This window comes from Diadema antillarum, unplaced genomic scaffold, assembly GCF_040938485.1.
Source record: "Diadema antillarum isolate AM-2024a unplaced genomic scaffold, OU_Dant_1.0 seq00000946_RagTag, whole genome shotgun sequence".
NCBI lineage: Eukaryota > Metazoa > Echinodermata > Echinoidea > Diadematoida > Diadematidae > Diadema > Diadema antillarum.
Genome location: NW_027271795.1, coordinates 131,695 through 148,382, shown reverse-complemented (window position 1 = coordinate 148,382; position 16,688 = coordinate 131,695). Strand labels below are relative to the sequence as shown.

The 16,688-nt window shown below is 37.5% G+C and overlaps 1 protein-coding gene across 1 annotated transcript in view; it reads left to right on the top strand.

Annotated features, from left to right (window-relative positions):
- The first annotated feature begins 3,847 nt into the window (after nt 1-3,847).
- LOC139741685 (uncharacterized) overlaps nt 3,848-16,688 on the top strand; it is a 59,009-nt gene continuing 46,168 nt past the window's right edge. Inside the window, exons 1-16 of the mRNA XM_071652266.1 lie at nt 3,848-3,869; nt 4,414-4,478; nt 4,784-4,872; nt 5,209-5,293; nt 5,956-5,999; nt 7,144-7,216; nt 8,192-8,273; nt 9,571-9,674; nt 10,224-10,280; nt 10,919-11,016; nt 11,354-11,463; nt 12,076-12,128; nt 12,273-12,481; nt 13,263-13,326; nt 14,067-14,273; nt 16,099-16,217. Of these exons, the coding sequence (XP_071508367.1) occupies nt 3,848-3,869; nt 4,414-4,478; nt 4,784-4,872; nt 5,209-5,293; nt 5,956-5,999; nt 7,144-7,216; nt 8,192-8,273; nt 9,571-9,674; nt 10,224-10,280; nt 10,919-11,016; nt 11,354-11,463; nt 12,076-12,128; nt 12,273-12,481; nt 13,263-13,326; nt 14,067-14,273; nt 16,099-16,217 (1,481 nt within the window). The remainder of the gene's footprint in view (nt 3,870-4,413; nt 4,479-4,783; nt 4,873-5,208; nt 5,294-5,955; nt 6,000-7,143; nt 7,217-8,191; nt 8,274-9,570; nt 9,675-10,223; nt 10,281-10,918; nt 11,017-11,353; nt 11,464-12,075; nt 12,129-12,272; nt 12,482-13,262; nt 13,327-14,066; nt 14,274-16,098; nt 16,218-16,688) is intronic.

Below are 16,688 nucleotides of genomic sequence, written 5' to 3'. Positions count from 1 at the left end.
TTAATATTGTACAAAATAACAGCAGTATACTTTCAACAATTATCATCATTTTCATCAACTATATACAATACATCTGTAATATAATTACATGAGTTACATCTTAATTTGCATACAGAGTGGATGCCCGACTAATATACAAAAGATTAGTGGGGAAGTCGCCCAAATATTCATCGTCATAGTACTATTAGTACATAAACAAACGTAGAAAAGATCAGTGAAAATTGGACAACCTCGGCAACCTTCGTGCAGTGCCTAAAAACTTCAGTCAGGAAAATTACATACTTTTCATTCTAATGAGGTTTGGACAGAAAAAAATCTTGTCTACAGAGGGCAGCATAACGAATTTTAACTGTCCAGTGCTCACTTATTGAACAAAATTTTCTTATCTCCATCAAACTTTCGCCAAGACTACTATTGTGTTTCTTTTATTTCTCTGCCGATATAGGTTCGTTCGCTAATGTGGTTAAACCTCTCAGTCGTAGTGAGATTTGAGGAAGGATATTGCAACTCATTGACAAATTGCCCTACATCGACGTAAAAAATCGACCGAAGAATTTCATGAATTTGAGGGAGGATGTTACTGATAGTATTGACAATGTCGAGATTATGTTCAGTGCTATTGTATCATAAACAAAATCATTGTGATAAGACATAACCAATGACGGCTTTATTTTCAATTTTTCGTTTCATTCGCAACCTGTACTGTATTTTTATTTCACAAAATATGCAGCGTATGAAATATTCCATCTTTAAATACTATCGCGAAGTCAAGCAATCAATCTTACACATCACAACTTGAGGCGTTGATAATCATACTTGAGCAGACATGCATGCAGTCCCATAAAGGCTGAGCCAAATGCTAATTCGACAGATGATGCAGCTTTCAGACCGCTTGCAGGGTCTTACGCAATCTGGCATCCGATGGGAGATTTAAAAAGTCATTGTTCCTGTAGACATCTCCTACTTGCCTATTACAAATTGTAATGTCCTTCGTCTGATTCATCCCCGAAAATTGTACCAAAAATATCTCAGGATACTTCTAAAATCAGCATGATGATTTACACTTCCTTGCTGTCTCGAATTGGACTGATTGTAATGTTACATTTTGATATTGCATTACTCTTCAGTATTTTCTTTTAACTTACAAAAATAAGATGATATTGGTCCTTAGCGTGACGCGCATAAATTCCTAGGACCAACTAGCAAGTACTCTCTAAAAAAAAATCGAGTGAAAATATTCACTCTTGAAGGAGTGAATACAAAAAAGAGTGAATTTAGAGTGAAATTGGAGTGAATTTTGAGTGAAAATGTTCATTTTCACTCGTTTTGGAGTGACCTCAGGGATCGCTCCAAAATCTTTTCCCTCGATTCTTTTTTAGAGAGTACAACTGTGATATTACGTCTTTAAAACAAGACGCTTTTTATGCTGTTATATATTACTGTATGTATTGTATTATTATTATCATCATATTATTATAATCCTTGTTAGATTGTTTCCTTCAATGATGTCCTTGTTTCAAAATGCTAGATATACAAAATGTGTCCTTGAAATATTACATCAAGTGGAAATTGATTTTTTTTTTTTTAAATCACACATTGATACGCATTTGCGACCGGAAGTTTATTACACCCCAGAATGCATATTCATCACTCACTTACGAGGCGTATTTTTGATTTACATTCTGATTGTTCAATTGCTTAGTAGTTGTCATAATCTATATTACTGTATTTCCAAGTTTGCACGCATTTTCAAATGAGACTGCTGTGTAATTTTTACCATAACAGCGCCCTTACCTTATACCCTTAGTAGAATGGGGATTTGTTCTTCGGAGTGGTCTTGAACGGTATATTTCAGCAAACAGATAATATGGTCCTCTAAGCTGTGAAGATAATTTAAAACTAGCTTCTAAAATAGTTTTTCTGACACATAAAATCTCATAATTCTGTATTGATAGAGAACAAACTATTTACGCCTTCTCTAGGTCAGTATAATTTCTTTTGGAGAGTTTATTTTTAATGAATCATTTCCTGATGGCATGGGCTTTGCAGTGAAGTGTGAGTGTTCATTATTCCAAAGGTTCGTTATTCCGAATCACATAAATTCTCTATTCTTATATATACCATGGCAGGTTTGTTAATCCGACAAGTGAAAAAGAATTTGTCAATTAATCAGTATCTTTTGTGGCGTTATAGCGGGGGTTCTTTATTCAATGGGTTCGTTAGTCCAAAAATGTAAAGACGAAGCGTAGTTTAATGAACCTTCGGAATTACGAACATTATTTAATTTCTGTTTAACGAAATTCATCCATCGGATTAACGAACCTTCGTAGGTCTATACTTACGAACCCGGTATTTCAATTTGGGATATCACCGAACCTTATTTTATCTTTGGATTTAACGAGCCTTCGGCATAACAAACTGCATACCGCATCATGAACTTTCTTTACTTGAGCATACGTTGGTATCGGTATTGAGCAATCTCAGTAAGCGTTCATCCATGTTCCAGGCCAGCACCTCTGTATTTTGTTTTTATCGGTATTTTTCTTTCAGCACACTTTCTGATCTGATCTTGGGAGAGACTCCTCATGAAGAAGATAGTCACATCACTTTTATAACAGAGCGAAAAAATGGCATTTGCGGTTTCTAAATAGTCGATCCAAAACATGATATTTACCCCTTTTCTGTTGTTTGTGAATTGCGAGGTGATGAAAATGATGATTTACATCTAAATTCCTAGGAAATAATAATATGTCTAATCCATTCTCTTTTTGGTTGTTGTTGTTTCCTGTTTTGTTTGTACCGTTATCATCGTCATCCTCTCTGAAATCATTATACCGTTGGCTACTGCTACTACACGTATGATACAGTGTAATCTGTTGGGCCAACTATGTAGAACTATACAATAAAGGCCAGAAAGCACTATAGTACATTGACCGAAAGATCGGTCTGTATCTGGTCGTTGGGGAAATGTTCCGCGGAGACTGCGTCTGGCTTCACGGATCCCCTCCGGAGGAGAGCGATAACGTCAAAAAATAAAAGACTCCTCCGGACAGACGGATCTTTCTGTCTATAGTACAGTAATACTCCCATAGGCTATTTTTTTTTTTTTTTTGATAATTACAGTGTATTATTATTATTCATTGTCATGTATGTGTACAATCACCATATTGTGTAGGCTGGGTTCACATTCAATTTCAATGGGAGACCCACCCGTCCCCCCCCCCACCCCCCCCCCCCCTCCTAAAATTGGCCCCTATAACTCGACCCACCATGCAGAGAGCAAGCTGAGTGAGCCCCATGGTGAACCCATCCCATGAATGTATTTCGCACTGAGTGAGTGCACGCAGTTCAGCGCGCGCAGTTTGAAAACGATCCACCATGTACGAACGAAACGAAGAAGTCGAAAAAAAAAAAATACATGTACAAAAAACATAACCAACAATGGCAATCGGAAACGAATTGGAGCTTGTTTGCAGGTAAAGTCGTGGCGCAATCTCTTGGTTTTCGTGGTGAAATTTGAACATGACGGCTCGTTATAACGATACGTAACATTTGTACGTTTGCGATATCCTATTCCTACATATTTGATTGATTTTATCTACTGTGTGACAACAGGAACCTAGCATTATCAATGCAATGAATGACTCTGTGCTGTGTTATGCCATGGTAGTCCCACACGTTCAAATATTTGATGGAAGGTAGCCCGACCAGATTCCAGACTCATGTTTCGGTTTAATGTGCTGTTTCTTTAACTTAACATTCTTTAAACAGGTACTGATGACTGAAGCTGACGAGCAACGAAATCGTTGGTGCGTTCTCCATTGAAGAGATGACAATTTAGTTAGCAATGGCTGCTCAACATGGATCAGGTATATTGGCAGCGATACTGTCGAGCTGTCTCAACTGTCTGTCACTGACACTGACTATTATGATTGACACTGTTATCATGATTATACATCTCTAACAACACTATGCCTAGCAATTCTTTTGACAGCCAGCTTGCCTTTGCCTTTGTGTGTGTGTGTCATCCCCCCCCCCCCCCCCCCCCCCGCCCAGTTAGCCCTAAGTAAAGGACAGTGGTCAGTGCTTTAGGTAAACTAGTACAAGCTAGTCTAGTCCATAATACTTTGATGTTTTGTCTTTGTACATAAGTTTGAGTCATTGTGTATCTAGTGGGAAGTATATATCATCAGTATTATCTTGATTGAACTAGATCTATAAAATCACCATTTAAAAAAAGGCCTTTAAAAAAAGTAAAAAAAAGTTTTGTTGCAAGTACTAAGTTATAGACAGATTTTACACCAGGTCTATTTGATCACTGATTGTCTTGTCATGCATTTTGTGTTTTCACATCAGTCTGCAAACCATGTCTGATGAATTACAGGGTAAATTTTCCCTTTATTTCTGTTGAAGACTCAGAAGTTTCCAGGCTGTCGGCCCACAACCAGGCCCTTGCAGAGGAGCTGGCTCAATGTCAGGTGAGATGATCAAGAAAATTAATTTCTATTTACAGCGACTTGATAGCAAATAAGAAAGTTCAGAGCCCTCATGTAGAAGATGTGATATGTGATGGGGTACAGAATTCATGCCTTAATCAAATGACTGCTCATATAGTCAGTACAGTATATCATCATAATAGATTCAAAATCGAAATCAACTGGCTGGTTGAAAAAAAGAATTACAGAGATTCGATGCCAGCAGTCGGTTTATGAACCTGTATTTGAACGGCTTTCGATATCATTTATTGTGCGAAGTACTTTGATTTATGTGCTTCTTTTCACAGGCTGACAAGGAGTTTGTGTGGTCGCTATGGAAACGTCTGCAGATAGCAAACCCAGACATTTCACAGGCAATCAGCATGGTTGTCCAAAGGTTTGTTTCATCAGTATTTCATTATTATGAGTTGAACATAAATTTAAATGCTCTGTCAATTCAAATTCACAATCAATGTGTTGTAAACATTCTGTTCCAGTGTTAAGTGGAAACATCTGGCCATTTGATTGAGTGATTCATCACAATATGATTTTTTTTTTCAATTAAAAAGAAAATGCATTTTCATTGTCAAATACTATTTCATGTAGTGTGAGTGTATGCAAACATATGCTGTATGCTGAATAAGATTATTCCTTTTGAGTGCTGTCGATTAATTGATAGAGTGCTTGGATATGACTTGATTATCACAGTATTTTAATTCTATATGATACACAGGGAGAAAGAGAAAGGTGAGCAGAAGGATAGAAAAATCCTAGAAATTCTGCAGGCCAAGGATGACAGGATTGCTGAACTTGAAAAGGTGAGATTTCAAACTCTACACCCACCATTAGACCCACAGAACATTTACAGAAGATACTTCTTCCATCTGCCCAAATCTACCTTTGGGCAAGGACCCAATATCATGAGCAGGCAACATTTCCTTGTCCAGCAGTGAGTAGTAATTGCCTGGGACAAGTGGAAAAGTTAGTTTGTAGCACTCTGTCACACCATCAGCAGAGTTCATGTAAAGTGTATCGTTGCAGAAAAGTTGCATTTTGGTAGTGCATGACTGTTTTATAAGAGCCCCAGAGAAGATGGAAATAAAGATCATAAATGTGCGAACCTATTTACCTCTGTTATCCTGAAGAGAGAATGTGCATCCATGCAATGTATCAGGATTTCTATATACATTCCACTTGAAGTGTTGACAACCAGCATAAATATCAGCTAAAAAGCAAAACAGACACAGGGCTTCATCATGATCCGCAACAAAAGTTAAAGGAGCATGATGTGAGATCAGATTTTGTTGAAATTACCAATACTTAGATTTTTCTTACCTTGGTTGGTAATTCTGTGATGATATTCCTAACACTGACTATCTATTGACTGAAAGTGGGGAGACCGTACAGTATAATTGTGTTCACATATATAATATAGATGAACAGTTTATTTCACAGTGTACTTTTCAAACTTGTTTTATAGCATGTGTCCCTGCAAGAGGAGAAACTACAAGAAGTGGCCGAGAGGTAAATGAGCTCACATTGCTTTATTTGCATTGCATCAGTTTCGTTAATCTTGAAATGTAGCCAGTATCATAGCTTAAACATATATACTTATATGCAATATCTGCCTTTCAAATTACCACTGCCTGTATATCAAAGTGCATGATGTAGATTTATTTGTTCTGTTTCTGCATGCACTGTTGATGCTGATTGTTGATGATATTGACACTGTCAAGGTTTGGTAAAAAGATAAAGTACACGTGTCTACCAGTATTCATAGTGCCAAACCCATGTGCTCTCTGCACCTTGAAACGTTGGATTTCTTTCTCTTCTTATGACACAATTTTGTGTCTATCACAGCAAGTTACCAGTATGCCCATGTGCCTGCTGTAGCAAGTGATTTTGATTGATCATAATCTTTATTCTCAATGTCAGTTCTTCATCTTAGATTGTGTATTTGCACAGGGGGATTGTGAGAGAAATAAACTGCAGTTGTAATGTCATGTTCCACATTTTCTCACCCATGTATATGGAAAAATATTGGAATCAAGTCATATAAAATACTTGCAGCTGAGCATAAGGTTTGTTTCTTTGTTTGTTTGTTTCATTTTCATCTGAGAAGATGGCTGGATAGCCCATATTCAGCTGCAATAGCTGGTCTTCCATGGGGTCCAGTTGGATGTTAGGAGATAAGATACTGTAAAAGTAGAAATTTTCGCGGTGTTGAAATTTTTGCGCATTTCGCGCAACAAGAAACTAGCGCGAAAATAAAAGCACGCAAATATTTTTGCTTGCAATATGTTACAGTAGTTGATGTCTTGATTCCGCGGAATTAAAAACATGTGAAACTCTTCTTAGCCGGCCGAGCATGAAAAATTAATTGCACGAAAATATCCACTTTTACAGTAGATCAATTGATATCACACACATACACACACACACACACACACACACTCACATACACATATTTGCCATATGATGAATGAATAACTAGGAGTGAATGCTGAAACCATTGGTTTTATTGTTATCTTCTGACTTGGTGAGGATATAGTAAGATACAACCACGGAAAAGTATGCAGAGATGAAGAATGATATATGCCAATCACCTGTTACTTATGACTTATGTTTGTTGAAATTAATCTCCCCCATCTGTTCGTTTTCCTCAAAGTGAGAGAAGTCGGGAGGAAATAGTGTCTCTGAAAAGCCAATTCATGCAGGTTGAACAAGATGCTAAGCAACAGGTATGTTTACCCAAAATTTATCAATATATATCTGACTTCTTGCATGTGGACATACAATATTTCCAAGAGTCCTGTCATGACGCAAACAATATATCAATTTCAAAGATACATGTAGCCAATGATATGTTAAGTAATGAATAGCTTAATCATATTTCTCTGTCAGACATTCAGTTTGCACAATATTCAAAACATTTTCTAAGTCATGCGGCCCTGTGTAGACACTGTTGCTTTTTTTTTTAAGATTATGCTGCAGTTGCACTTCTAAATGTTAATCTATGCAATTTTATATTCAAGCTCATCATGCAGCTGGGAACCTGCTTTGTACTGGTAGTATGCAACAAAATTCAAGAAATGTATAAAACTTGGAGGACTTCATGCCCCTTTGCTGACTCACAGTCAATTGAGGACTAGCAGGAGCATGGGTGTTGTGCCCACGCAGGACACCATGCAGACATTTTGTTCAGTCAATAACTTGTCATTATAAAACTGGTTAAAATTTGTGAATGGTTGGTGGCCAGTTTTGGAGCTTAAAGTATAAATCCATACCAGGTTCACTTTGTTGGCCTTTACAAGAAGAGTAGAATTACAAATAGAATGACATAAATGAAATGGGCTTCATTACATTGGACAAGAGGTAAAAAAGTCAAGGTGTTTTAGTGTGTAGCATGGTTTCACAAAACAAGGATATTAGTAGCAACAACATTATGCGAATTAGATGTGCCTTTTTATCAAAGTCAACTTGGATTTGGTGCAAAATTGCACTATTACTTTGGATAATGCCCATCTTTTCCTCATGTTGCCTGCCAGCTGATATCTTCCGTCAGTAAAATTGTATACCCATGTTGACCTGTGCACTCTTTGTACTGCCTCGCGAGTCAGAATGTTCCAAGGTTATGGTGCAGGTACACGCCGTATCTCCTGGATCACAAGAGTTTACATCTTTCTCATCTCTCTCATGATCTCTCCCATACTGAGGTTGAGGAGCACAGAGAGAAGATACAGAGGCTGGAAGCTGAGAGGGAGGAAGCCCTTGCACAACTTATGAGTGAAAAAAATGGTGAGGCTTATGTGCTGCAAATGGATGGGAAACAAGCATTTGCTTCGAATCACATTGGACCAAAATTAGCTGTAATGTTTCCCATGTTGTAAATTTGTGTAATCCCATAGTTTGGTTTTCAGTTGTAATTAACCAGTTATTCAATGTTACATATTGACATTCCAACTATGAGGCAATAATCTGTGCATTGCATCAAGTTCACATGAATCTCACATCTTAGTTCAGAAAGTATTGAAATGAATTCCAAATTTATTATTCAGCATACTATATGTAGTCATTTCCTCAGTTTACTGTCATATTCTTTTTTTTTTGTAATCTGGATATTCTTTTTCTCATGATCAGAAGTGATCCGACTAGAAAACACAAACACAAATTTGTTTATTAGTTAAAGTGCAAAACTGGCCTGACAACATTAATGAATGAATCTAATTGATTCTATGTGGTTGAATATAGATAAGATAAAGTTTAGCAGTTGTCAGAAAGAATTCTGCCCCTTTTACTATAAAATGTAAGCTATTTTTTTTTTATTTACCTACTGTAAAAGTGGTTTCTTTCGCGGTGGTTTATTTTCGTGCTTTTTGCGTTTTGAGGTTGAACCACGACTTTAACATCACGCAAAAATGTTTTGAAAAGTCGCGCGAAATTAACCACACAAGGAAATGTTTTGAACTCACCGCTTGTTATAACGCTATTGCGCACATTCACACACGAAGATTCCGCGCATTGATTGTATTGATAGTCAACACACACACAGCGATACCGCGCAATGTAGCTACAAGCATGTTATAAAGCACTCGAGGGACGGGATTTCAGGTAAGCCTGCATTTAATTTTAATTTCTATTTAATAAATAAAAGAATAATTGGATTATAGTTTGGGTTTTTATGTGCAAAATAAAACAGTTTTGCCGACTGTGAATTCACAGATTTTGCCGACCGCGAATTTAAACACACGCGAAAAAGTCGGCACCGATGAAAACCGCGAAAGTATCTGTACGCGAAAGAAACCACTTTTACAGTACACTTTCCAATTCAATGGAATACACATGCCAGGGTTCCATGGATGCACAAAGAGTACTCCACCTTAAGGCCACCGCACACTATATGATATTCAGTCCCACGACTTACAGACTTTGGATGTGAAATAAATCACAATAGCCTCAGAATAAACACACTTGTTTATTTCATATTATCCAAATTCGCTTAGTCGTGCGACCGAAAGTCGTATAGTGTGTGGTGGCCTTTAGATGCCTTGTTGTATATTTCTTTTTTTAAATCTCTCTCTCTGTCTCTTGACAGTGATTCAACAGGAGTGTGATAAGCTAAGGTCTAGGATGGAGGAATCCCAAGCTGAGCTTAAAGCTATGAAGGAACTCAACCAGCAGTATGAAGCCAAGGTTCAGGTAAAACCTCAGATAAAACATTTTTAGAAATATCCTTTTTTTAGGGTTCCTGCTAGTAGTACGATGTATGTGGCATCTTAGCATATTCTTCGCAGGTTTACCATTCACAAGTTGTTGTTGTTGTTGTTGTTGTTGTTGTTGGTTGTTTTTTTAACAGTTGAAGAGGTTTTGGAGGATTGTCCTAAACTAGGAGCTGTAAAAAGTTTTGGATGAACACCTTTGCTTCCAACTAATTAAAAGCAAGCAACTTACTCTATAGATACAAGAGCAATTGAACAACAAACCTTAAAGATTATATCTCTCTGGGTCATATGAATAACTTTACTTCATGTTTTGTTTTTGTTTTTTATTGCAGAAAGTACTGTTTGGATAAGTTGTCTTATTCATTGATATTTCTAAAGTAGGTTTCTCCCATATACTTGGCTTTAGCTGACACACACTCCAATAATGATGTCACCAGTCATAGTAACAATGAAACAGGTGACTTGATTGTATTGAGATTGGCTGTGATTTGACGTTGATCACTTTATCGATTATTTTTTCTCCCAGGATCTCCAGAGAGGATTGGAAGATGTTGTAGAGAAAGCAAAGCTGGCATCTCAAGAGGTAATAATATACACTCTCTGCCCTTAAGAGAGGGGTGAGGATGGTGGTCGTGATGGAAACAGTGGCGATGGTGTTAGGAGTTTATGCTATCTTCTTTGATTGAAGAAATCAGATGTTTGTGTTTGTTTGTTTGTTTGTTTGTTTTACCAAAAATAGGAATTAGGGTGTTTGCTGGCAGGTTTTCAAGCTAATTGCAGGAAAAGGTTTTTTCTTTCTCTTCCCCTCCTCCAACTTTAGGATAGGGTTTTTTTTTTCTCCCTTGTGAGCTTCATTTTGCCAACAGAAAGTTCACCTGGTCTCCTCTTTCCACTCTTTCACAAAATTCTTTATTTTTTTTTTATTTTTTTATTTTATTTTTTATTTTTTTTTGGGGGGGGGTTTAATTGTTTTTTCTTTTTGTTTTAAGATATAGCTCTGTTATGGACAACTTTGCTATCAGTATGCCATACATTTTTTTTTCCTCACCGTGATTGCCCAGGTGTTCTTGTCATGTTTGCATTTTTGTGCAGTTTATCGTGCTATATGACAGATAGCCTTTGTGACAAATGTAGGGAGGGTTTGTCAAGCACATAATTATGTACATTCCTTAGTCTTGATTTCAAGACATGATTTTTTTGATGCATTCATTCTGTAATAAGCTGGACGATAAGACCGAAGGCCTCCAGCGAGCCCGAAGCAAGCTGCAAGAAGTGACAGCAGAGCTGAAAAGGAGTGACCATGCCCTGCATACAACCAGGTGGGATCATGATGATGCAAATTTATGATCTTCCTCATTACAGAGAGAGAAAAATAAATTGTAAATTCATTAATGTATTCGAATAGTCCCCACTGGGAACGGATTCTGTCTGCAAAGTTTAGATTGTATTACATTTAGGGACAAATCAATAACATAGGAGAATTCCACTTGATATAAGATTTTTTTTCCACTTTTATGCGTACCACTTGCGTACAGGAACTGTAAGAGGAGGAAAAGAAATACAGAGAATGTTTCCCCTATGTTTCATTCATTTTCCCCTTTATTTGCCTTATTTCAACTACTGTTGTGGTGCCGACGTTATGACTGCTCATCTAAGGCGGGAATACGAGGAGCTGAAGCGGGAACACGAGGGCGCTATGCACCAGGCAGGCCAGCAGGCCCAGCTCATCTCTCAGCTACAGGCGCTCCAGGCCGACACCCAGAAAGGTAAGAAAGGAGTGGTTCCAGCCACACCCACTTACTTGATATGGGTAGAGATTGACATTGTTTTTACACTAGCGGAGGTCACACTGGCAAAGCTGGCCCTAGTTTTGAGTGGGAAGTTTTGTGAGAAGTTTTCGGGAAGTTTGCGGTCATGCTGGCTAAACTTTGAGAACATTAACTATGTTTTGCTGGTGTGACCACTGCTATTGTCACATCATTTCTATTCTATTTCCCCTTTTAATTGGACATACATTGCATTGAAGAAAAAAGGCATTATGACTAATACTGCTCCTGTTCCATCAACTAGAATGGCTTCTTGTAGACAGTGCTGTTGCAGTCTTTATCATTTTATTTCGATTAGTGTTTGTAGTGGAATAGTAGTATAGTGGAAGTGGTAGTAGTAATACTGGCAACAGTCTAAGTGATAGTGCTGAGTGATGATTATGACAATAGTATGAAGTTTAGTTCCTAATGAAAACTACCGGGTATTTATGTAGATGTGTCATTGCTAAGTAGTTATTTTAATAAATCATGAATATAATTTTATTTTTTCATCTGATGACTACTTTGTGAACATTTTCTTGCTGCCTTTTTTCTTTTTGCCCAAACTGACAGTTTTGCAAAACCAAGAGAGTGCACATACTATGGAGGCAACGTCATTTCAAACGGTAAGTTTAGTAAGGGCAATTTTCCCAATGTCTGAAATTTAAACTGCACCCCAACACTTAAAATAAAATACATGAATGTCTTTTATTTCTTGACATAGAATACTTGAATTAAATTCTGTTTTTGCTCTGCCCCTCCAACGTCAGATGTACCATGAACTGCGAGCCCGCTATGAGAGCCTCCTCCAATCTGAGCACAGTCTGACCAAAGAGCTGGCAGAGGTGAAAGGTCGACATCGACCAGTTAGACATGTGGCCCTGCAAGTCAACCTTGGTGGCTCCAGGGGTCAGAGATCAAAGTCAGGGTCAAGGGAGAAGGCACAGCTTGAAGTTTGGGATAACTTTACGTCTGAGAGGTGAGCATGAAGAATGGTGTAAAGTTGATGTTGTTTCTATTTGCAGTAGTCCTTGTTCGTACTGCAGTTAATATATCTATATATATATATATATATATATATATATATATATATATATATATGTTTGTTTTTGTTTGATTTTGCGGGGGGAATGAAAATAATGTTGAATAAATATGCAAATTCGGCACAAAATGTATCGTAGTACTCTGATTTGGTTCTGAAACTGCGGAGGTTATAGGAGTTATAAGGTTATAAGGAGTAGCAGTATAATGCCTTATCTGCTGAGGATATAGGAGTTATAAGGATATAAGGAGTAGCAGTATAATGCCTTATCTGTTGGTTTTCTAGGATTTTTTTTCTCTGTCTCATCTGCCATTTGTGGAAGCTAATGGTGTTTCAGCATTGGAATTGGAACCATAAACGCGCTATACACAGTGCTCACAGAAATGTCCACCTCTGGAAGTACATGTAATCAGGATTTCCCTGATGCGTCCACAGACTTAATTCTCTTTTGCACACTTCAAAGTGTCTGCATCCACTGTATATGCAATAGATTCAAGGTGTTTGTCCATAATTAAGCTGAAATTCACCCTGCTGTCATCAATTGGAAATCACACAATGGCCTATTGAGAGAAAGAGAGATACATCTGTAGATTGAATGAGAGTCTTTCATTTCGTAACCAAACCTTTGAACAGACAATTACTCGTACTATGATATGGATACGATGTACATAGTGTGTGCAAGACAAAACGATCTGTGTTATTTTTATCTGTGTTGCAGGATTGTGCAGAGAGCGTCTTCAGAAGTCACCACTCACGTCCATCACCACCATGAACAAGACAGAGTAAGTCTTGTTCTGGATTGAAGAATGATTCAATTTGCTAAAAAAAAGAAGAAGAGAGAAACTGTTAATGATTGTAAGCAAGCAACCGATAGACCAATTGGCTATAAGTTCCTTAAGAAGGACTGAGCAATGGGGGTAGAATGCCCTATCTGAGGGCCATACCACTTCTGTGATGAGACTTGAACCAGGGACCTCTCAATGGAGAGTCTGTGGTCCTATCCACTGCACCACAACAGCTCCTGTTCATCTTGTTAGTGATCCGCCCATTTGCTGTAACATTGTACACATTATTCCATACAGCATCAATGCAGTAAACTAGAGATTTTAGTCATTCAGTAATTGCATGCAAACCTTATTCTGCAGTCTAATGCAGTGCACTCCTGTTAAATATAACGAACACGGTTATAATGAAATTCTCATTGCAACAAAGTAAAGATTCAGGTCCCAGAATTATCATCTATATGCATATATCTGTGAATACTTTACTGTTTGGATTTATAATTAAATTTCAATATAACAAAAGAAAACCACAGGCCCTAAGGACTGTCTTACAGCGGGAGTAGCCTGCACATTGCAAAAATGGTTAAAAATTGCTCGAAAATATCCATGGAAAATGTATACTTGTTTGTGAGTGTGGATTGGAAATGTAGAAGAGAACATAGATTCTTGTGCCCATGTGCAAAAATGAAAATTGTGGCACATGAAAGAAAAACATTCCCATCTTTCAAACTGACATACAGGCTACCTCCACCCCAGTGAAGGCAGGGGCTCGCAGAGCGCGGTCTCTGTCGCCTCCCCGGACCCACAACGTTGACATTGGAGGCGGCCGAGATGATTATCTGGCAAGTAGAGGAGGAAGCGGCAGAATCTCCGAGTTCTTGGACGCGGCCAGGGGAAGGAGGGAGAACCGCAAAGAGGAGGACCTCCGGAAGCTGCTGAGACTGAAGGTAAATTAATGGCTGCAGAAGAACTGGTTAACCCTTTGTGTGCTTTTAGTGCTGATTGGCACAGAAAACCCCATAGCATCATACATGCTGTCCAAAGTCCCTAGCACAGAAAGGGTTTAGCTACTTTTTAACTCCTGATATCTAATGAAACCAGACTTGCAAGGCAATTCTATGAGTGGTTAGATTTGCAATCCAGAACTTTGGCAATGGAATGAGAGATAAGTTTTATTCCTTTCTAGAAGCAAAGTTAGCAATTTCCCACATGATGTGCATTGCATTTTTGGTATAGGAGGCAATGTTTTGATTTCTTGTTGATTTTGTGAACATTTGCCAAGTTGCAAAATTCACAAATATAAACCAAAACATTAAAAAAATTAAAACAATACAAACTTGGTGTATGATTTTTTTTTTGTAGTTCATAATTCTGTATGCCATTATGTTCAGTTGGCAGATCCTCAGTACAACTAGATTCTGTGTATTGTATTATCAGGTGACCTGTCACATGACAAAAATTTATTTCATGATCAAGTTGTTTGCCTTATGTATAAAACTCTTTGTAGCTTAACCCTATTTTAACTGGGCTATTTGAGACCAAGTTTTTACTGGGGGGGTCAATTTGACCCCCCCTTCAGATCTCGGCCGCCGATCGCGCAATTGCCAACATAGAGCCGGATGTCATCTACAAGATTACATGGTCATACAATAGAAAAATATTGACTGTCTTTTTTTAGTAAATTAGTTATGCAAATTTATGCATGAACTCATAGTTCCACCTGTAACTCCATTAAAAAGGCTGAAGGATTGCAAAAAGTTTTGTGTCAGAATTCCTCAAGACACATCAAACAATTTTCTTGTAAAAAAAAAATAGCACACTCAAAATCAATTTCTTTTGTCTTTTATTGTTTTGTTATTTTTTTATGTATTTTATTGTTTTTTCGACCTTTTGTTTTCTATTGTTTTTTGGCCAAAATTTGTTGCAGAGACTTTTTCAAGCTTATCTACATTAGAATTGATTAATTTCTATGATTATAAGTTTAAATAATCTAATTTATATCAATTTAACAAAAAAAAAAAAAAATTTGCATTGGATTTGCACACGATATCATGAATTTGAGCTGTTTTCGGGTTGACATGCATATGCAAAACGTTACGTAACTTCAGAATGGTGTACCCGGACGCTGCAAATTTGGTCTCAAAATATGCGGAAGACTTCAATGAAAGAAGTAATGACACGACGAGGCAAAATCTTTGTGCGTTGCGGAATTGTGGTGCGAAATAATGAGGGAGGGGGTCAATTTGACCCCCCCCCCCCCCCCCCCCCCCCCGTTAATATAGGGTTAAATGTGCAAGATGGTACCCTCAGAATACAGAGCAAATAAGAGGAGCTTCACAGATTCCATTCTTTTCTCACTGCTGAATTTGCCAGACAGATTGTGGAGGATATTAGCAGGGCTTGCAATGAGTGCTATTTATTATGAGACACAGAGTAATTACAATTTTTTTTTGTTTTCTGTTTTTTTAAAGATACACGTAAAATCAAGATGTCTATTCTTGATCATGTTGATGATGCGTATAAGTGGGTTTCTTTTTTCTCCTTCTTCCACAATTGCAAGCAGTGAACAACTGATATCACCTTGTGTTTAAACTTTATGTTAAAACTTGTGTTTGATAGTAGCACAATGCGATCTTGCTAAAGGGTTATATACCCATCACTAAGTTGCCAAACTCTCATTTACGTAAACTTGATTCAGCCATACTTACATACATATGTAAGATTGAGGGTCACTGAATTGTTTTTTTGTGTGCCCTACATTTATTGATCCAGAGTCAGGAAAATGATGAGTTAAGGAGAGCACACAGCCGCCGACTGGAAAGATTAAAAACACTACAGGCCGCCTATGACATTCTCAAGGAACAAATCAAGACTTATGAGTATCATGAAAGGTGAGAATCTAGTGATGTATACAGATAGAAGAGGAAAAAGATAACAAGGAAGCATGTAAAAATGACGAGCACTACAATTTCTAAGATAATGTGCTACATATCATTCTTTAATCAGTGACAAGTAGTGAAGAGATGCTACTCATGAGTAATGGGCTCATCACTGTCCCCCAGCTGGACGTTAAAGTTTGAATCATTAGTTGTTTTTAATGCATGAAAGCCACATTTGAAGTGGGACTACAGAAATGTTAATACTTGAATACTGAACTGTTGTGTGCTGTGTTTGATTGTAGAGTTATTGTGGTATCTCTTGCAAGCATGCCTTTGAAATTTACTGGCATTGAATATACAAAATGAAAAAGTTTTTGTGGTATAGCAATTTGCCAAAAGGTAAAAAATCCAACAACAACAAACCATCAAACAGCAAAGATTTCATTGTATAGACTTGTTTATATTTTGTTTCTTCTGTTTGGG